The sequence below is a fragment of the Bos mutus genome, chromosome 17, assembly GCF_027580195.1.
Source record: "Bos mutus isolate GX-2022 chromosome 17, NWIPB_WYAK_1.1, whole genome shotgun sequence".
NCBI lineage: Eukaryota > Metazoa > Chordata > Mammalia > Artiodactyla > Bovidae > Bos > Bos mutus.
In genome coordinates, this window is record NC_091633.1 from 60,229,830 (window position 1) to 60,250,227 (window position 20,398).

Here is a 20,398-nt window from a genome sequence, read left to right on the forward strand (position 1 = left end):
AACATCAGGAAAATGAGAAGACAAGCTATAGTTTGGGAGAAAATTCTTGCAAAAGACATATCTGATAAAGGACTGTTAGCTAAAATACACAAAGAACTCTAAAACAATCTTAAAAAATGAACAATCTGAATGAAAATTTGGCAAAAGATCTGAAAAGACACCTCCCCAAAGAAATTGTACAAATGACAAATAAGCATGTGGTGATACGTCATTAGATGCAAATTAAAGGTCCATCTAGTCAAGGCTATGGGTTTTCCAGTGGTCATGTATGGATGTGAGAGTTGGACTGTAAAGAAAGCTGAGCACTAAAGAAGGCTGAATGCTGAAGAATTGATGCTTTTGAACTGTGGTGTTGGAGAAGACTCTTGAGAGTCCCTTGGATTGCAAGGAGATCCAACCAGTCCATCCCAAAGGAGATCAGTCCTGGGTGTTCATTGGAAGGACTGATGCTGAAACTGAAACTCCAATACTTTGGCCACCTCTTGCGAAGAACTGACTCATTGGAAAAGACCTTGATGCTGGGAAAGATTGAAGGCAGGAGAAGGGGACAACAGAGGATGAGATGGTTGGATGGCCTCACTGACTCAATGGACATGAGTTTGAGTAAACTCTGGGAGTTGGTGATGGACAGGGAGGCCTGGCATGCTACAGTCCATGGAGTGGCAAAGAGTCGGACACGACTGAGTGACTGAACTGAACTGAACTGGAAAACTGCAAAGAGATACTGCTGCTGCCGCTAAGTCGCTTCAGTCGTGTCCAACTCTGTGCGACCCCATAGACGGCAGTCCACCAGATTCCCCCATCCCTGGGATTCTCCAGGCAAGAACACTGGAGTGGGTGCCATTGCCCTCTCCTACTATATACCTATTAGAAGGGTCCAAATCCAAAATACTGGGTACAGCAAATACTGACAGAGGTGTGGAGCAACAGGAACTCTGAGTCATCCCTGGGGGGAATGTAAAGTACAGGCGCTTTGGAGGACAGTTTGGCTGCTTCTTACAGAAGCAGACAGACTCTTATCAGACAGTTCAGCGATCGCACCCCTTTGTATTTACTCAAGTGAATTGAAAACTTATGTCTATACAAAACCCCACACAGACGTTTAATAATAACTTTATTCATAACTGCCAAAACTTGGGAGCAACCAAGATGTCCTTCAATAAGTGAACGAATAAACTGTGATATATCTAGACAATGGAATGCGGTCCAGAGCTAAAAAGAAATGAGTCATCAAGCCATGAAAAGACATGGAGAAACCCTAAATACATACTACTAAGTCAAAGAAGCCAATCTGAAAAGGCTACATACTATTTGATTCCAACTTTATGATACTTTGGAAAAGACAAAACCATGAAGACAGTAAAAAAAATCAGTGGTTGCCAGGTGTCAGTAAGGAGAGAGGGATGAATACATAGACAAGGCATGGATGATAAGAGATGTGAAACTGCTCTGTATAATACCATAATGGTGGATGCCCGTTATTATATGTTTCTCAAAATCCACAAAATAGGGACTTCTCTGATGGAGGAGCTAAGATCCCATATGCCTCATGGCCAAAAAACCACAAGCAACATTGTGACAAATTCAATAAAGACTTTAAAAATGGTGCACATCCAAAAAAAAAAAAAAAAAAAAGCCCACGGAGTGTACACCACCAAAGTGAACCCTAATATAAACTTGGGGTGAATATGATGTGTCAATGTAGGTTCATCAATTCTTGCAACTAAACTCTATGAGCTAAAATAAATCATGTTATATTATGTTTATGACTTTAAAGCTCCTTAATAAATTAATGTTTGTATTCAGGGTTTTGAAGACTTGTTCCTACTGGATTCAGTCAGTTCAGTTGCTCAGTCATGTCCAACTCTTTGCGACCCCATGGACTGTAGCACGCCAGGCCTCCCTGTCCATCACCAACTCCCAGAGTTTACTCAAACTCATGTTCCTTGAGTCGGTGATGCCATCCAATCATCTCATCCTCTGTCGTCCCCTTCTCCTCCTGCCTCCAATCCCTCCCAGCATCAAGGTCTTTTCCAATGAGTCAGTTCTTCACATCAGGTGGCCAAAGTATTGGAGTTTCAGCTTTAGCATCAGTCCTTCCAATGAATATTCAGGACTGATCTCCTTTGGGATGGACTAGTTGGATTTCCTTGTAGTCCAAGGAACTCTCAAGAGTCTTTTCCAATACCACAGTTCAAAAGCATCAATTCTTTGGTGCTCAGCTTTCTTTATAGTCCAACTCTCATAATCATACATGACTACTGGCAAAACCATAGCTTTGACTAGACGGACCTTTGTTGGCAAAGTAATGTCTCTGCTTTTTAATAAGCTGTTTAAAATAGCTTTGGACATAGCTTTTCTTCTAAGGAGTAAGTGTCTTTTAATTTCATGGCTGCAGTCACCATCTGCAGTGATTTTGGAGCCCAAAAAAATAAAGTCAGCCACTGTTCCCACTGTTTCCACATCTATTTGCTATGAAGTGATAGGACCAGATGCATGATCTTAGTTTTCTGAATGTTGAGTTTTAAGCCAACTTTTTCACTCTCCTCTTTCATTTTCATCAAGAGGCTCTTTAGTTGTTCTTTGCTTTCTGCCATAAGGGTGGTGTCATCTGCATATCTGAGTTTATTGGTATTTTTCCTGGCAATCTTGATTCCAGCTTGTACTTCATTCAGCCCAGCATTTCTCATGATGTTCTCTGCATATAAGTTAAATAAGCAGGGTGACAATAAACAGCCTTGATGTACTTACTCCTTTCCCTAATCTTACTGGATTAGTATTCCAAAAAAGTCTTAGACATGTTTTTTTTTTTGTTCAGTAAAAGATTCTAGCTGAGTGGGTGGGGGTACTTGTAAAATATGGAAAGTTACTCTGTGGATTAAGGAAGCCAGTTCTAAGCTGCTGAGGGAGTTCTGGGTGCAGCCACATTTTGGTAAACCTTTTGGGCTTGTGAACTAATTCATGGTGTCCAGCCTGTTTGTCTCATGGAGCCCTTACAGATCTATGCCCCTTGGAGAAGGTTACAGTCTCTCTGCGGATGAAATATTGTCCTTAAAATTCTTCCTTATCCCCTGCCCATCACCAGTCATGATGACTCCGTGAAGGCTCTTTGGTAAAGGGAAAGAGGCTATGAATAAAAATTCTTTTTTGAATAATTGAAATGATCAGTGGAAGATATAGTACAATTTGATGCCTTTTGTGAAGGCTTTTGGGGACAGGACTGGTTTTATATCCTACTATGTTGTGGATATTTCTGGCAGCTAATCAACATATTTAAATGTATTTTACTTACATTTTTAAATTATATTTTATATTGCAAATACAGTTTTCAACAAATCTGCAATTACTTGGTCTTTACCCAAAGTGAGCACTTACAAAAGCATATAATAAAGTCCATCTATTCTACCAAATCACACGTTGTCATTCTCTTTCCCCAATGTCAATCAAAGGTTCATTTATTCTGCCTTTAGCTAACAGAAGCTTACAGGAGGGTGAACTCATTTTTGTCTAAGAAAAGATGTCTGTGTCTTAGATCCTGTAACACTTAAACAGAGTTAAAGATCTATTTAAACCTATCATCACTTTATTTGTAGCATCACAAATTTGGAATAGAATTGAAGTGTAAGTTTTAATTTGATGAGGGAATGTGTGTAGCGAAAAAAGGAATCAAGTCTTGGCATAACAATTTTCTTCTTTTTCCTTTCCCTCAAATAGCAAGACTATTGAGAATTCACGCGAAGTTCCAAACCGGTATCCCATAGCAGCACTTAAATAATGTCCGTACACCATTTTCAGTTAGAACCAGTCGGTAACACAATGCACTTTATATTATAAAATACGAGTTACTTTCGTGATTTTAATTTTTTGTGTCAATTAACGTCGCTATGGAGACAATCTCTTGCTTATAACGACTTCGTCTTCACACATTTAAGCAAAATCCAAAAGTGGATTTAAAGATTCGAGGTTGCTTGCTTTATTTATTTATTTGCATTTAGTTATCCAATTTCAGGACATCTCTAAGTGTGCATAGTCATTACTTTAGCAGTGAATTCCAGTTTCCTATAACGTCAAGTTTTTTTTTTTTTTTAACATATCAGCCTATAAGAAATCCTGATTAAAAGATCACTTCCAGTGTTGCTTTTTTTCCTTCGAGGGAGTGGGGGAGGGAGGGGTAGTGGCATTTGCTTTCTGTTAGAAGAGAGAAACAGTGCTTTCCGCTTTGACTCCAAGCACCAACTTCATCTTCGGATTCTGGGATTTGCGCACTTCGGCGCGGTGCGGTTTTCGGTCCTCGCGGGCTGCCGTAGTCACGGAAAGCAATGATTGGCTGAGTCCGAAAAGTGCCGCCGCCTCGGCTATTTCAGTTTCGGTTTCGCCCGGTGGATCGGCGGAGGCTGGGCTTGTGGGGTGACCGGAGTAAGGGTTCGGATCCCGGCCGCGAGGTGAGCTGTGCGGCCGCGCGGGCCATCGGAGGCCTCAGTGTTCCCTCGCCCCGGGTGGAGTTCGGGAGCGGCAGGTGGCGGGTCCGCGCGAGGTGCGGCGCTCAGGCTCGGTCCTCGGCGCCTGCCGTTGCCGGGACATCGGGGATCGCTGGCGCCGGGATTCCCGATCCCCACCCCGAGAAGCCCTCCCCGAGGGCCGCCTAGATCGCGCGGGGAGGAACGGCAGCGGCCGGGCTTCACCAAGTCGGCTCCCGAGACCGCTCCTGGTGGTTAAGATTCCGCAGGCAGTCCCGATCTGCGCCCGGGGATTCGGCGGGAAGGTGGTACGCGGGGCCAGGCTTCGCCCGGAATTGCCTGGCCTCCGCTGCATCGGCGTGGCTGCGCCTGACCCCCGGGAATTAAAGGCTGCGCTGGCCCAGCTTCCGGAGTTGTCAGATTGGGGATGCCCACGGCTGCATGGTGTTCAGTCCTATCGCGGCGGCATTCCTGTGCAGTGGTGTGCCTGCGTGGTCGGCATGTATTACCGTGTCTGGAATTGCGATGATGCAGATAATATTGAGAGCGATTTGTTCTGTTCTTTCCCCACCCCTTATTAGAGAAAAATGTAAATACAGAAGAGTTTACTGAAGAAAATAGTGTTCACGACACGACAGTCTCAGAATTTTATTCTTGCGTGGGATGGTTTGTACTTGAGCTAAGGCTGTACCCATTGTGTCACTTAATCGTATGTTTAGTTTTTCATTTTCACTTAGAAATCATTCCTAAATATCATTTCTATTTTTTGTTTCTTCTTTTTATTGGCTGCCTAAACCATCGTTGTGTAGGTCCTGTAAATTACTTAACTATTACCGACAACGAGACGTTTAGAGTGTTTGTGGATTTTTGCTTCATTTTAATGTTCCAAACAATACTTTGATAAACCTTTCTTTAAAAAAATATTTAAGTTGATTGCATGGTGCTTAGTCGCTAGGTCGAGTCAGACCCTTTGCGAACCCCTCCCTGCTCCTCTGTCCTTGGGGTTTTCCAGACAAGAATACTGGAGTGGATTGCCGTTTTCTTCTCTTGGACTAATTCTGAGAAGTGAAGTTATTAGAATAGATCCTGTGATCTTTTGGGGTCTTTTTAAGTCTTCATACACATGGCCAAATTGTTTTGCCAAAAAAGTTTTAGTAATTTCCATCATTTTGACTGTGCCTTTTTCACCAAAAGTAATTCTTTTTCACGATATCAACCGGCAAGGTTGAGCCTCTTTGGATTTGTGTGTGTGTGTGTGTGTGTGTGTGTGTGTGTGTGTGTGAGTGATAGTGATATGTGATGATTGCACTTGCTTGACTTTGAGCACGTCAGAGGATGTTAGAATGTGTGTATGTGTGTTGTTGGAGTTACTGCATCGGCCTTGACTGAATGTTAGAGCCGGATGATCCCTTAAGCGATAGTCTGTCTTAAGTGATCTTCTGGCATAACTCCCTTATTTTACAAATGAAGAACCCCAGGGCCTGGAGAGGTGGAATGGTGAATAATCCAAGCACACTGCTAATTAAGTACGGAGCTGGGATTAGAACTCAGGTTTCCCGCATCCCAAGTGTGTAGTCTTTACACATGTGGTCTCGCACTGCGCAGTGACATTCTCAGGATTAGAATTTAGAGATACTTATGCCCCTGGATTACTCGGTTGTTTTATTTACTTCTTTTTATTGTAGTTGATTTACAATATTGTGTTAGTTTCAGTTGTACAGCAAAGTAATTCGGCTGTATACATGTATGTATGTAATAGGTGTATATATATATATAAGTGTAATATTTTACATGTATGTATATATTTCCATAGTCTACTGTTTTAGAATTGTGCCACATAACAGAGATTGTAATCCTGAGTGATCTGTAGCACTAAAAAGTGGGAAAAGTGACTATTTTCATGGCCAGGACTAGAAATTCATTATTTAGAGTCACCAATATCTAATAAGTTACAATTTATATTCTGACACATGGTTAATACTTCATTGTTGGTTTTCATCTGTTAACCCTTGAAGATGTTTTAAAACTTTTTGTTGCTTTAAGATCAGAGAACAATGGTGGGAATGGCAATCCATTCCAGTATTCTTGCCCGGGAAATCCCATGGACAGGGAAACCTGATGGACTACAATCCATGGGGTTGCAAAAGAGTTGGACACGAGTTAGAGACTAAATAGCAAGGACGGCTCTCCACAACAGAGGCAGGGGCTGGGTGTGCTAGACACCCCAGGATGGAGCTGAAAGTGGGGCCCTTTCCCTAGCCAATAAAATTCCAGGTGTTCACAGAGCCAGACAATCAGTATGTTGCAAATACACAACTTTTTTTTTTTTTTTTTTTAGAGGCGCTCTGGATGTGCAGAGGGCCAAGTCAGCGTAGCACCCAGGAGAGCAGGGAGGAAGGTCGCCCCTTGTGGGTGGGAAGGAGGGGTTGGTTTGAAGCCTTCAGAGAGGGTCATGTATCCACTGTCTGGAAAGGGAAATCCATGGAGAGCTGTTTTTCACCGTGTCTCGTGCCCTCCCTGACACTCACGTATTAGCCTACAGCTGTGTTTACTTGGGTTGTAGTACTAGGTTTCACTGCAGTTTTTTCCTTTGCAATCTTTTTTCCACCCTAAACTGTAAATGGGGGAAAGTTTACAGTGAACATTGCCAAGAAACAAGGAGTTGGATGTCTTTGCTCAATGACATAAGTCAGTCATATTAAATATATATATATATTTTTCCGTTTGACCATTTTTATATATTTCCACAGGCTTAATTTATAATCCTTTGTCACTTTAGGTATCCACCCTCCCCCCAACCCAGTGCTGTGTGTGTGTTAGTTGCTCAGTCGTGTCCAACTCTTTGTGACCCCACGGACTGTAGCCTTCTAGGTTCCTCTGTCCATGAAATTTTCCAGGCAAGAATACTGGAGTGGGTTGCCATTCCCTTCTCCAGGGGATCATCCCAACCCAGGGATCAAACCCAGATTCTTTATCATCTGAGCCACCATGGAAGGCCCCACCCCTAAATAGACCTCTCACTGTGTCTCTGGCCATTCCCCAGGTTTAATGAGAGCATCTTGACTTATTCAGAAGGGCAGCTGTACCTCTGAAAGTGCCCCGGCTTTAGGATCAAGCCTTAGCTCTGCTCACCACCACCCAGGGTTACTCTGAATTGCTCAGGAATCTCACGTGGCCTGGCACCTAGTGGGATGAATATAGTTTGGTTCTTCACCCTGCTCCCCATTCTTCTACCTGAAAAAACCTCTGCCAGGGCAGTCAGCAGATGTTCTCATACCAGACCTCTCAGGAGCTTCTGCCGGGAAATATACTGCTTTTGATTTAATAGCCATTTATGAGAGTGGGTCGTTTAAAACAAGCCTGAGTAGGAGTCGGGAGGGAGAGGAGGCCTAGAGGGTGATTACGGCTTTAATTTTGAACAGAAATTTTATCAAGGTGACCCTGAAGCAAGGAAGCCTTTTTCCTCTTACGTGTTTATGGTTCAAGAGGCTTTTTTCTTCCTTCAGAAACAGAACTGTTCCTTCTGCCTTATCCAATTTAAAAGATGAAAACTTAAAATTACGTGAGCCAAGTCATGGGAAAAATTGTGGTGTCGAGACCAATTTACTCACACAAAATGGATTTATGGGCAAGTCGTTAAGTAACCAAGAGTACCACGGAAGCCTAATGAAGACGAATGTAAAAGATACACTTTCCTAAAGTGATGGATAAAATGTGTTTGAAGCAACCATCCTCTTTACAAAGAACTTAAAAAAAAATTTTTTTTTCTAAAAGATTTAGCATAATATTGATGTTCTGGGGAGTAGATGAGTACTAGTCTCTTCTTTTACATGACTTCCAGTCTTTTCAGGGAGAAAAGATTCATTTAAAAAAAAAATAAGGTATATGAAAGAGAATAAATAATGACAGGTAACCAAGTAGGGGGAGGAAATGGCAACCCACTCCAGTATTCTTGCCTGGGAAATCCCATGGGCAGAGGAGCCTGGTGGGCTACAGTCCACGGGGTCACAAAAGAGCTGGACACAATATAGCGACTAGACAACAACTGCCAGATGGTAAACTGTGATGCCAGGACTCAGTGAGAGGGCCTGTCTGCAATCTGTAGTCGATCATATCTCTGCTTCAGAGCTTCCCAGGGTCCCCGTCATTGACACAAGTATTTCCCACGCTGCCCAGTTTAGAAGAGTCCCCTAGGCTTTGGCACAGATTCCTGGGTCCCGCCCCAGCACTACTGAGTCAGGATATCCAAGTGATGTAGGTGATCCACGTGTGGCCCTGACCTGCAGGCTCGGGGCCATGCGGTCAGCCTGACTTGCCCTGCTCCTGCATTGGTGGCCCTGCTCCCGTCTGCAGCTGCTGCTTGTCCTCCAGGCATAGGGGAGCATTTTCCCTTCAAACTCAAACACTGTCCGATGCCTTCGCTCAGATTTCTCTCCTTTTAGGCTCCTGCTGCTAAGTCGCTTCAGTCGTGTCCAACTCTGTGAGACCCCATAGACGGCAGCCCACCAGGCTCCACCGCCCCTGGGATTCTCCAGGCAAGAACACTGGAGTGGGTTGCCATTTCCTTCTCCAATGCATGAAAGTGAAAAGTGAAAGTGAAGTCGCTCAGTCGTGTCCGACTCTTAGCCACCCCATGGACTTCAGCCCACCAGGCTCCTCTGTCCATGGGATTTTCCAGGCAAGAGTACTGGAGTGGGGTGCCATTGCCTTCTCTGCCTTTTAGGCTGGTAGACTCCTTTTACTCCATACTCAGCTCAGGTTCACCCCCAGGAATCTTTCTTTGATCTGCCAGGCCTGGGCTAAATGAGTCTTCTCTATGTGCTATTCCCTGGATAATTTTATCCAAATGCATACGACTTTGAAAAGCTTCTCCAGTACTTCCCAGGTGGTCCAGCAGTTAAGACTCTGGGCTCCCAGTGCAGGTGGCTAGGATTCGATCCCAGGTCAGGGAACTAAATTGCACATACTTCAACTAAAGGTCCCGCATGCCACAGCTAAGACCCAGAGCAACCAAATAAATACATAAATAAAAAGAAATAAATATTAAAAAAAACCACCAGCAACCCTCCTTTTGCATGTTTCTGCCCCCTTTGGAGTGTCAACTCTTATTGGTATTATATCCCCAGTTGGTGCTGCATAAAGATCTAAAGTGTTGAATGCCTTCAGGAAGTGATCAGTGTTAATTGGGGTAAAGATGAGGCTTAATGGCAGAACTTAGAAGAATGTATCTGCTTTTTTAAAAGGCAAGGAAAGACAGTAACATTTTAAAAATAACTAATATCAGTTGGGCAAATTATCAGTCTAGGTTAAAATTTATCTTTAACTTTTTTTCTTAAGAAATGAAAAATTTTATTTGAGTCAAATTTGAGGGTCATAACCCAAGAAGAGCGTCTCAGAAAGCAATGAGAACTTTTCTCTATTGACTTTTAACTTCAGACAAGGTAGTTAATAGATTTTCATGTCAGAATGCATCTTGGTGAGGTTTTTAAGCAGAAAATGAACAACTAGTTTTCTGTCAATATTGTAGATGAAGAAGCTGGCATAATGGGCTTTAGCATCTGACAGGAAATGAGCTTAAGATTCAATGAGTGAGTCTCTATGGGGTCTTCAGCCCCTCAGCCACAGAACAATGCATGTTCTATAGAGAAATAAGGCACTTTATAGATAAATGGGAAGATTTATTTCTTTTTACTAAACTCACTAAAGGTACTGAATCTGCTACAGTATTTACTTTGTAATTTTTTTTTTTTTCTTGGGCTCAAAACAGCATAAATAACTTTGTTATGTGGCCTGAGTCATGAATGAATAGTGATTGTCCTGAATAGTAATTGAAATGTCAGTTATCTGTTGAACCTGTGTAGCTAAAAAAATAAACTGGCAATTGAATGGAAAAGGTAAGATTTACTGAGCAAAATAATTAGTTGATCACATTAAAAAAAAAAATCCTTCACCCTTGAGGAGGTGGAATGGATGATGGATGGGCCAAGTACCAGCCCCAAATTCAAGAATAGTTTTTGAAATTTGTATTTTATTTAATTTGATATGTTTTTTTTTTTTCTTGGTTAAAGAAAATTATTTTACTTCGGTTACAATAACTTTTTGCTCACACTCTTAAACAAGAGGGTTTCCCTGGTAGCTCAGCTGGTAAGGAATCTGCTTGCAATGCAGGAGATCTTGATTCCTGGGTCAGGAAGAACCCCTGGAGAAGGAATAGGCTACCCATTCCAGTATTCTTGGACTTCCCTGGTGGCTCAGATGGTAAAGAATCTGCCTGCAATGTGGGAAACTGGGTTCAATCCCTGGGTTGGGAAGATTCCCCTGGAGGAGGGCATGGCAGCCCACTTCAGTATTCTTGCCTAGAGAACCCCCAGAGACAGAGGAGCCTGGCGGGCCACCATCCATGAGGTTGCAGAGTCAGACGCAACTGAGAACTAAGCAAAATCACTTTGTGCTTATGCTCTTAAACAAGAGTCTTAAGTTCTTCTAGATTCTAAAATCTGTAAGGTGAGAGCCTGTGTGTACGGTTTTTGAATTCTTTTGCAGAGTGTGTCCATAAACATTGTTAAACAAGGAAGAGTCAATAAAATCTAGCATTCTAGCTTGCCCAGACTGCTGCTGAGTCTACATAGATTCATGCTGAGAAAACCTCCATACAGTGATCTTCAGCCTGAATTCAGATCATTTGAGTGGAGAAACTTGGAGTGAAATAAGTAGTGCTATTAATGGAAGAATGGTTAATGAAAAGTTTTGATTGAAAACACAAAACCCAACGCAAGTTCTGGAGGCAAGTCCTTCACGTATTGTACCCATGCTTTTTTCAGTGTGATGCTGTATGGCTACTGAATACAAGTGATATTGAATATGACTGAAACAGAAGAATCAGTTTCCCAAGTTTTGCTTAAGTAACTGCAGCTTTGTTATATTTGTTTACTGAAGTATTTTGAAAGCACGAACTTATAAAACAGGATGAATTTTTATTAAAAAATATATTAAAGGCGCGATGGGTAGCTATGTATGTCTGTGATTGATTTGGGTGTATAATGCTGTTTCCCTACTTCAGACCTCTATTATACTGGATTTTTTTTTTGTCATAGAGTTTATTTGCCATAATAGGATAAATAAAAATCTTTGGCTACATTAGCAGCTTTCAGGAGGCAACATAAAGATGTGATTAAGACATGGGCTGGCCATCTACTTACTGGCTATGTGACCTTGAACAGGCTGTTTAGCCCTTTCTGTCTCTAGTCATCTGTAAAATGAGGTTAAAACAACACCTACCTCTGAGCGCTAAGTGGATTAATACATGTGAAGTGCTTACATAAGTGCTGGCCTGTAGTACATTCAAATATTAGCTTTCAATTATGATTATAATTCTCTCTAGAGATACTGTTTTGACATCAGTTGTTGTAAATACTCCATAAACAGTGGCTTTAAAACATGACTGATTCAAACTTGGACGTTGATTTTGCCACATTTGGGGCACTTTTATTTCATCTTTCTGGGCCTTTATTTTCATCAGCAAAATGGGGATTTTAAAACCTTCCCAGGGTTCTTATAAAGATGACATTTGGTAGGTTCCAGAGCAGAGCACTCAGCATAAAACAAGTGTTGGGTGAGTGGTGGGAATGGGTATATTGACTGTGCGGGGAACCGTGGTGACAAGTGATTAGGAACAGGGACTCCGGAAACCCGGGGCTGTTCTGTGAGGAGGCTGTGGATGAGGTAATGTGTATAAACCCTTAGCTTAGGATCTGGCTTTTGGAAGGTACTGGAATCTGGTTAGCTGTCGTGTTAAGGCCATGGTGGTGGAGTACTGTTGATTCTGCACATGTGGCCCTCTGACACTTGATTTCCTATAAACACCCTAAGGGCTTCCTGGTTTTTTTGCTGACTACCTTTGGCATTGCCTTCATTGCCCTTTCCAGGTTTCTGATCAGGATTGCTACAATGAGTCTGCGGAAGCAAACGCCCAGTGACTTCCTGAAGCAGATCATTGGGCGACCAGTTGTGGTGAAGCTAAATTCGGGAGTGGATTATCGAGGTAAGACTTCTGGGCTTTATCCCTACTGCTGTTTGCTAAAGAAGTAACAAAGTACCCAGTAGACCAAAAAAGCCTTGGTTGTCAACAGATTTTACGCCCACTTCTTTTCCTACCCCGGAGACAGTTCATTTTAGAAAGATAACTGACCACAGAGCGTGTGTCTGTGATTTCTGGCCGGATCTGGGGCTCCTGTCTCTGCTTTGGGATTCGTGTGCCTGCATGCCTGGTGATAGCCAGGCTTGAGTAACTGGATTCTGAAGAACTCCTTGGCCCAGTCACATTTGTTTTTGTGGAAGTAGTCAAGATTGGCGAGCAGCTATTTAGGCAGTTGTCATTTCACAGCGTGAACTTCCCACTCACGTAATGTGTGGGGTGTCCAAAGACATCTTGTTCTTGGAGAGAATGAAGTGCCCCTTTTAAGAGGCTCTGACACTGCTGAAACTAACTTTGTGGAAGAAAGGTATCCAGTTTCACTTTCCGAAATAACTAAATTCCTAACCTTCCAAAATTAAGATATGTTAAATTACTGGGAATATTTCACAATTGTAGATAGCTAATTCATTAGCAGAGTTGTAAAGCTTTTTCTTGCTCACTCTCCTGAATAATGATTCTAGTCTCTTGAGATTTTTCCACTTTCCACACATGCAAAACTTAATTTTATTGAGAGATTACTATGGGTCCAGTGTGCATGAATCACTTTAATTTTTATCTTGTCATCACGTAAATCCTTTTGAGATCTCTGTTGATTATCCCCACCTAGTAAGGGAGGACCTAGGACTCAGACTTAAGCTTGACTCAAAAGCCTTGTTAAGAAATACTCTGCTGTCTATGTATTAGTTTCTGAACATTAATAACATATCTCCAGTGTAATTTGATTTTTGTAATGGAATTAGAGACTTTATACTGAATGGTGGTGGTTTAGTCACTAAGTTGTATCTGACTCTTGGGACCCTATGGACTGTAGCCCTCCAGGCCCCTCTGTCCGTGGGACTCTCCAGGCAAGAATACTGGAGTGAGTTGCCATTTCCTTCTTCAGGAGATCTTCCTGACCCAGGGATCAAACCTGCATCCCCTGCATTGGTAGGCGGGTTCTTTACCCTGATCCACCAGGGAAGTCTGTAAATAGAAGAAAGCTGCTGCTGCTAAGTCGCTTCAGTCATGTCCAACTCTGTGCGACCCCATAGACGGCAGTCCACCAGGCTCCCCCATCCCTGGGATTCTCCAGGCAAGAACACTGGAGTGGGTTGCCATTTCCTTCTCCATTGCATGAAAGTGAAAAGTGAAAGTGAAGTCTCTCAGTCACGTCCGACTCCTAGTGACCCCATGGACTGCAGCCTACCAGGCTCCTCCATCCATGGGATTTTCCAGGCAAGAGTACTGGAGTGGGTTGCCATTGCCTTCTCTGAGAAGAAAGCTAAATCTCCCCAAATTCCACCATCCAGAGATAATCAGCCTTACCCACTTGGATCTGTCTCCATAGAAGCATAGTTTTACATAAGTGGGATCAGTTGTATGTGCATTCTGTTTTTTTTTTTAACATTAGAAAAATGCCTTCAGTTCTCTCATGATACAGACAGTTGAATGGCTGCAGAGGAGTACTATGAGTGTATGGACCACAGTTTTATTTTTGTGGGCTAGGGCTAGGATCTCAGAGTCAGAGAGGGTACCAACTGGCCCCTATCAGGGCAGATGGTTTGTTCTTGTCTGTGTTTTTCTCAATTCTTGGGTTAGCCTTGCTTTTGACTTTTCCATTCTAGTTCCACAAGTTATAACTCCTTTCATTTGTATTTCTTTGATTAGTAAGTTATAGCAACCTTTCATATGGGTATTAACTGTAATTTTTCTCCTTTTATGAATGTCTGGCCATGGCTTCTATATATTAGAAGAATATGTACACTATTGAGGGCATCCTATAAAGAATGTGGTTAAATAAAAATACTGGGGGGGAAAAGCCAGCTCTCTGTATCAATTTCCCTTCAACCTTGTTAGATTGAAATACAGGAGAGGATCATATTTACAACCTCTAGGAACCTTTTTCTTAAAAAAAACCCTTTGCTGTGAGAATATTTTTATTAGAAGGGAAGATTTTATTTTAAATGCTTTTAATTAATTTTCAAACATTTATGTAGCTTGTCTCAGAAGTTTCTTGCTCACTTATGGCTGTGGTTTAGATATAGCAGGAAAGAAACCATAAAGTTGTAGCTTCAGCTTTTCTTCTGATAGGAAATAATTATTAATTATTCCCAATCCATGCTGATGTTTTGAAAGTTCGCAGCCTGTAGGAGGGTTTGTTAGCTTACTGTCTTGGGCTCTTATCACAGACACACACAGTTTTGAAAAGAAACTTTTTGTTGAGAGGATAATGGGGGCAAAGGCAGAGAGTGAGGAGCATATTAACGAAATTGAGACTAAATGGAACTGTCGACTTGGTTAATCGAATCAAGTTTGTAGTATTTGTTTTTACTTAAATTGTCTTTCTGGAAAATGCTACTTGAAATTAGAAACTCAGAAGTCAGTGGTTTACATATCTTAGTCTTTTTAAATGAAGGATCATCAGATCAAATCTTGCAAAATTGATGCCATGTTAACACAATTGAAAAGATTCACTTGAACAATTTCCTAAAAAGCCTGGGATGTTTTGGCAGTTTTTCTGTATCTGTCCGGATTGGGCAAGATTCTGCGTGGAGCGACAGGGAGAGGGGTGTGCTGTGAAGCAGCCTGGGGCCTGCGCGCTCACGTCGCGCTTCACCCGGAGTCCCAGCGTGAAGATGTTCTTTCAGGACACCTGTTGTCTCCTCTTCTCCATTATTTTAACACGTTGTGGAGACTTCCTTTTAACCCTGGACCACATTCATCCGCTGCACGGGATGTTGTGACAGAACGAGATAAACCGGCCAGAGCCATATTTCCCTTAGTGGCCGAAGTCAGAAATGCCATGCCGGGGGTGTGAGGAGGCGTGGCTCGTGCTCATTTGTTCGCGCCTAACTGCCTGCTCCTGTCTTTAGCTGTCAAAGAATGGGATTTTACTTGGAATATTCTTTCTGTGTTGCTTTTGTGAAGGTTTTAAAAGTTTGCCATTGTTGCCACGCATCCATTGAGGAAGGCAGCAGCTCCTTGTTTTTGCTGCCAGCAGTTGTGGGTATGCAATGGCCTTGGTGCTGTATGGGCCTTGGCCTCCATTCAGACCGAGAGAAAGCAAAGACTTTTTGTGCTTCCCTCTACTGAGTTGCATTTACAGTGTGAATTTTTATATTAAGCATATAAGAGCTAATGAATGAAGAGATTGTCAGCTCTCAGGTATACCCTGTAATTTTCAACTCTTTTGCTTTGTGTGTCTCCTCTTTGAATCCGTCTGCAGGGGTCCTGGCTTGCCTGGATGGCTACATGAATATAGCCTTGGAGCAGACAGAGGAGTATGTAAATGGACAGCTGAAGAATAAGTACGGGGATGCATTTATCCGAGGAAACAATGGTAACAGCCCTTCACTCTACAGTTATATAGCATCCACAATAGGCCTCTTTCTTTATAATCAGATCACCAGCAGGTTTACTGGATAATTCAGTTTTAGTTTTGCTTTGTTGGTTTTTAAATTCTAATTTCCTGTAAAATCTTTGCTGTGGCCATTTTTTCTTTTAGGTGCTTCACGGCATTTTGGAACTAGAAATTCTCTTTTTCCCTCCCTGTGCTTGACGAGGGCCTTGGTACACTGGCGCTGAGCTCTGTTCTCGGATACAATGTGTTATATTCCCCCAACGCCGTCTTTCACCTGGCAGTTGGAACTCTGGCTCTGAGAATGGCCAGTATTTCCCTGCTACCTTTGGTTTGCATCATTTGACAGTTAACTTGTCCTGTTTCTCTGTCAAGCTTTGAAATGCTTTTCTTGTGGGAGATTTGAATCCCTTAGTTTGGCAAAGATGACCAAAGAGGAAATATGGCTCTGAAGGTACTCAAGGGAAGACTCAAAACTGTGGGGATTTATCCTTTGACCCATCCCTGCTTTTTGGTCTCATCTCCCAAATGGAGTTCTGCGACTCTAGATTTCTGTTTTTTTATTATTGTGCATCCTCCAGTTCTGGATAAGTTCTTCCACCTCCTTACATTAGATCTCTTTGCTGTGAACTAAACATCCTGACTTTTATGGTAGATATTCTATCTCCTGTCTATACAGTACCATATTGCTTCACATTATGTCTTCATTTTATTTTATTTAAAAATTTGTTATTAAAGTAGTTGACTTACAGTATTGTGTTTCTGGTGTATAGCAAAGTGATTCAGTTATATACACATACACACACATATACACACACACACACACACATATAACTGAATGTATATATATTATTTTAAGATTTTTTTCCATTATAGTTTATAAAATTGAATATAATTCCCTGTCCTCTACAGTAGGACCTTGTGGTTTATCTGCATTTGTTGTTGTTGTTCAGTGGCTCAGTTGTGTCTTTTTTGCAACTTCATGGACTGCAACACACCAGGCTTCCCTGTCCTTCACCATCTCCTGGAGTTTGCTTAAACTCATGTCCATTGAGTTGGTGATGCTATCTAATCATCTTGTCCTCTGCATCCCCCCTCTCCTTTTGCCTTCAATCTTTCCCAGCATCAGGGTCTTTTCCAATGACTCGGCTCTTCCCATCAGGTGGCCAGAGTTTTGGAGCTTCAGCTTCAGCATCAGTCCCTCCAATGAGTATTCAGGGCTGATCTCCTTCAGAATGGACCGGTTGGATCTCCTTGCAGTCCAAGGGACTCTCAAGAGTCTTCTCCAACACCACAGTTCAAAAGCATCAGTTCTTTGGTGCTCAGCCTTATTAATGGTCCCACTCTTAAGTCTGTTCATGACTACTGGAAAAACATAGCTTTGACTATACGGACCTTTATATAAATAAAAACTATATAGAGAGATATCTACATAAAGATAAAACTATATGTCTCTCTTTATAGTTTTTATCTATGTATAGTAGTTTATATCTGCTATTCCTAAACTCCTAATTTATCTGTTCCCACTTCCTCTGTGGTAATCATGAGCTTGTTTTCGGTATCTGCTTCAGTTTTGTAAATAAGTTCATTTGTATCATTTTTTTAGATTCCACATATAAGTGATACCATATGATATTTCTTTTTCTCTATCTGACTTACTTCACTTAGTATGATAATTTCTGGGTCCATGCATGTTGCTGCAAGTGGCATTATTTTGTTCTTTTTTATGGTTGAGTAATACTCCATTGTATAATATTCCATGTACCCTTCTTTATCCATCTGTCTGTCATCTGTCAGTGGACACTTAATGTTGCTTTTATGTCTTGACTCTAGTAAATAGTGTTGCTATAAACATTTGGGTCACATCGTATCTTCCCTTTTTAGTTTTTCCAGTGTGAAGAAGAATAGGCCTCCTATCTTTAATATTGTTTTTATTTGACTCTTTCCACTCACGGAGAAATGTTAATGATCTTTCCTCATCTCAAGACAGCTGATAACAGCAGTCAGCTATGGGTTCTGTGAGAGGTGATAAGGTGGATCCTTTCACATAACACTCAACATCTCAAACTTGGCCAGTTTCCTTGGGGTGTTTCCACTGTCCTTCTGATGCTTTCCTTTATATAACCTTTTCCATGGGGTAATTAGTGGTGGTTAGTTATCTTTAGACTCCATAATTCACATCCTAGCCTCTTAAAGAGGATCCTGGCTTATCTGATTAATCTGTACCATATCCTTTGATCAAGATATCTATCAGTGTTCACTTTGTACAAAGCTGTCAGAATCGGAGTAGGCGCCGGGGTGGAAGGGGTGGTAACCCCTGCTGGAAATTTGCCTCCCGTGAGCCGGTCGACCAGTGTGGTCTGGTTCAGATGTGCCACACATACCCTGAAGAGTTTGTGTGGGTGGTCATGAGAGGACTAGCTGAGTAAGACTTTGGATAACACCAAAGGTTGACCCTTTACAGGGAACTCAGAAGAAGGACTTTGGTGTCTTTAACAAAAATTTAAAACTCCTCAGCTGTTGTTTACCCTGATGTAACTTTAAAAAAGTAAACAAGAAGTTTAGTGATTATATTGAAGAGACGGATGCAACTAACTGTTTTTAGTCTGAAGTCTGGCCTGGTAGATTTACTAATATGCTTTGACTATAAGTGTAATTGTTATACCTGCAATTTATAAACCATTCTAAGATTCCAGAGACTTTCACGTACATGTTATTTTATCCCCTTGTTCATGATTTGCAAGTCTAGCCAGATGTATGGCTAAGACCAGAACACAGTCCTCTGAGACATCAAACCCAGGTCTCAAATCATAAAATTAGCCTTACAGTAGTTCTAGAACTTATTGTGTGGTTTGAAGATTACTCTGAAATTTGCAGAGGTATCAGGATGAAGTCTGTATGTCGTTAAAACTGGCTGTTATGATACTTAAGAGCAGTTTGTTTCAGTTTGTTCATTTTTTTCTTTTCAGTGTTGTATATAAGTACACAGAAGAGGAGAATGTGAAGACACCAAGACACAGTACTTTTCATACCGAGATATATTTTTTATCAAGTTTTTTGTTTCTTCTGTCATATAATTTTTCCTCTTTTGAAATAGTTGGTGATTTTTCACTGACACATGATTGAGATACATGTGTAAACTTGTGGATTTAATTGTAAAGAATTCTTTCATATTTAAGTTGCAGTCATTTTCTTTTACCTCTATGTCAGTATGCAGAAAGCAAAAAGATTTTTTTTTTTTTTTTAAAGTGGCAAGAAAATTTTTTTCTCCCTACATGGAAGTTTTCAAGCAACGCCATTTGATCTGACTGCTTTGTCTGTGGGACTGACTGAAATGATGGGCGTGAGGCTAATAAAACTCTGTAGAGACGGCCTTCTCGTGTCCTCTCGTGTTTGCCATGCAGGTTGCTCTAAGGAAGACGTGCCACCAGGCGTCCAGTCTCAGGTCTGAGGCTGCGTAGTTTCCCCAAGACCAGACGCTCAGCCTCTGCTCCACCACCTTGATAGGAAATAGAATTGGGGGTCTCGTAGGTGGTGCTTCCACAAAAGGAGTGGGGCGGTTCTGAGGGCTGCAGCCTGCCAGGCAGGTGGAAACACTCCTGTGATGCCAAGCCTGTGCACAGTCATTTTGCATCTTTTGGATGCAGTTCACCGGGTGGGTTTTCTTGCTCCCTTTTCGGAAGCTGGACTCCCACGCCGTCCTCTCATTTTGGGAACGTGGCGGGGAGGAGCCAGTCCTGTGCAGTCTGACCCATCATTTGCATGAAAGGGAGACCTGGAGTTTGTAAACTCATTTCAGGTTCCAGTTGCTCGTCTGTGACGGGCAGAATTTCTCGGAGCCCTTGTTAGGGAGGGGCTCCTGGAAAGCCTTTCTCTCCAGCTCCAGCGGAGTACCTCGTCCAGGAGCAGAGCTCCAGCAACCACGTCACTTGGCACAGGGCGGCTCCTCTTCATGTGGCTCCCGCGGGGAGGGTTTCCCACTCTGTTTACGCACTTCCCTCAACCCTGCTGTATTCCCTGAACCGTTTACACTGGCTCTCAGAGCAACAAATACATCTGGGCACTGCGGCTGAAGGAACCTGAGTCAATGGTGTGGCCATCATGTTGGTCTTCCGCCTGCAGCCGTCTGCCTTCTGCACTGCAGGCCTGTGCCAGGAGCCCCCCTGTGAAGCTGCACCCGTTTCCTGGCCGAAGGATGTGGGGGCAGGATGAGGAAGGAGAGGAGAGAAGAGTCTGGAGAGGCATGTGTGATATTTTGTCTGGTTTTAGCTTAAAGATCACAGAGTGATTGGAAACAATTATTTTTTAATTAATAACCCCGGGAAAGCGAACAGCAGTGTTTCACAAGGTCTTACTGTGTGCACACCAAAAATAAAACCATGCTTCAATAATTTATCACTCCCTGACAGG

At 42.2% G+C, this 20,398-nt stretch overlaps 1 protein-coding gene across 2 annotated transcripts; it reads left to right on the plus strand.

Annotated features, from left to right (window-relative positions):
• The first annotated feature begins 4,288 nt into the window (after positions 1–4,288).
• On the plus strand, positions 4,289–19,362 carry LSM6 (LSM6 homolog, U6 small nuclear RNA and mRNA degradation associated). Of its 2 annotated transcripts, none has more exons than XM_070386617.1 (4): positions 4,289–4,442; positions 12,383–12,498; positions 15,857–15,970; positions 18,958–19,362. In XM_070386617.1, the coding sequence occupies exons 2-4, from the start codon at positions 12,405–12,407 to the stop codon at positions 18,990–18,992; spliced, it is 243 nt and encodes an 80-aa protein (XP_070242718.1). In that variant the 5' UTR covers positions 4,289–4,442; positions 12,383–12,404; the 3' UTR covers positions 18,993–19,362. The 2 variants fall into 2 exon arrangements, with proteins under 2 accessions (XP_070242718.1, XP_070242719.1); XM_070386618.1 differs by lacking the exon at positions 4,289–4,442 and adding an exon at positions 11,001–11,241.
• The last annotated feature ends 1,036 nt before the right edge of the window (positions 19,363–20,398 follow it).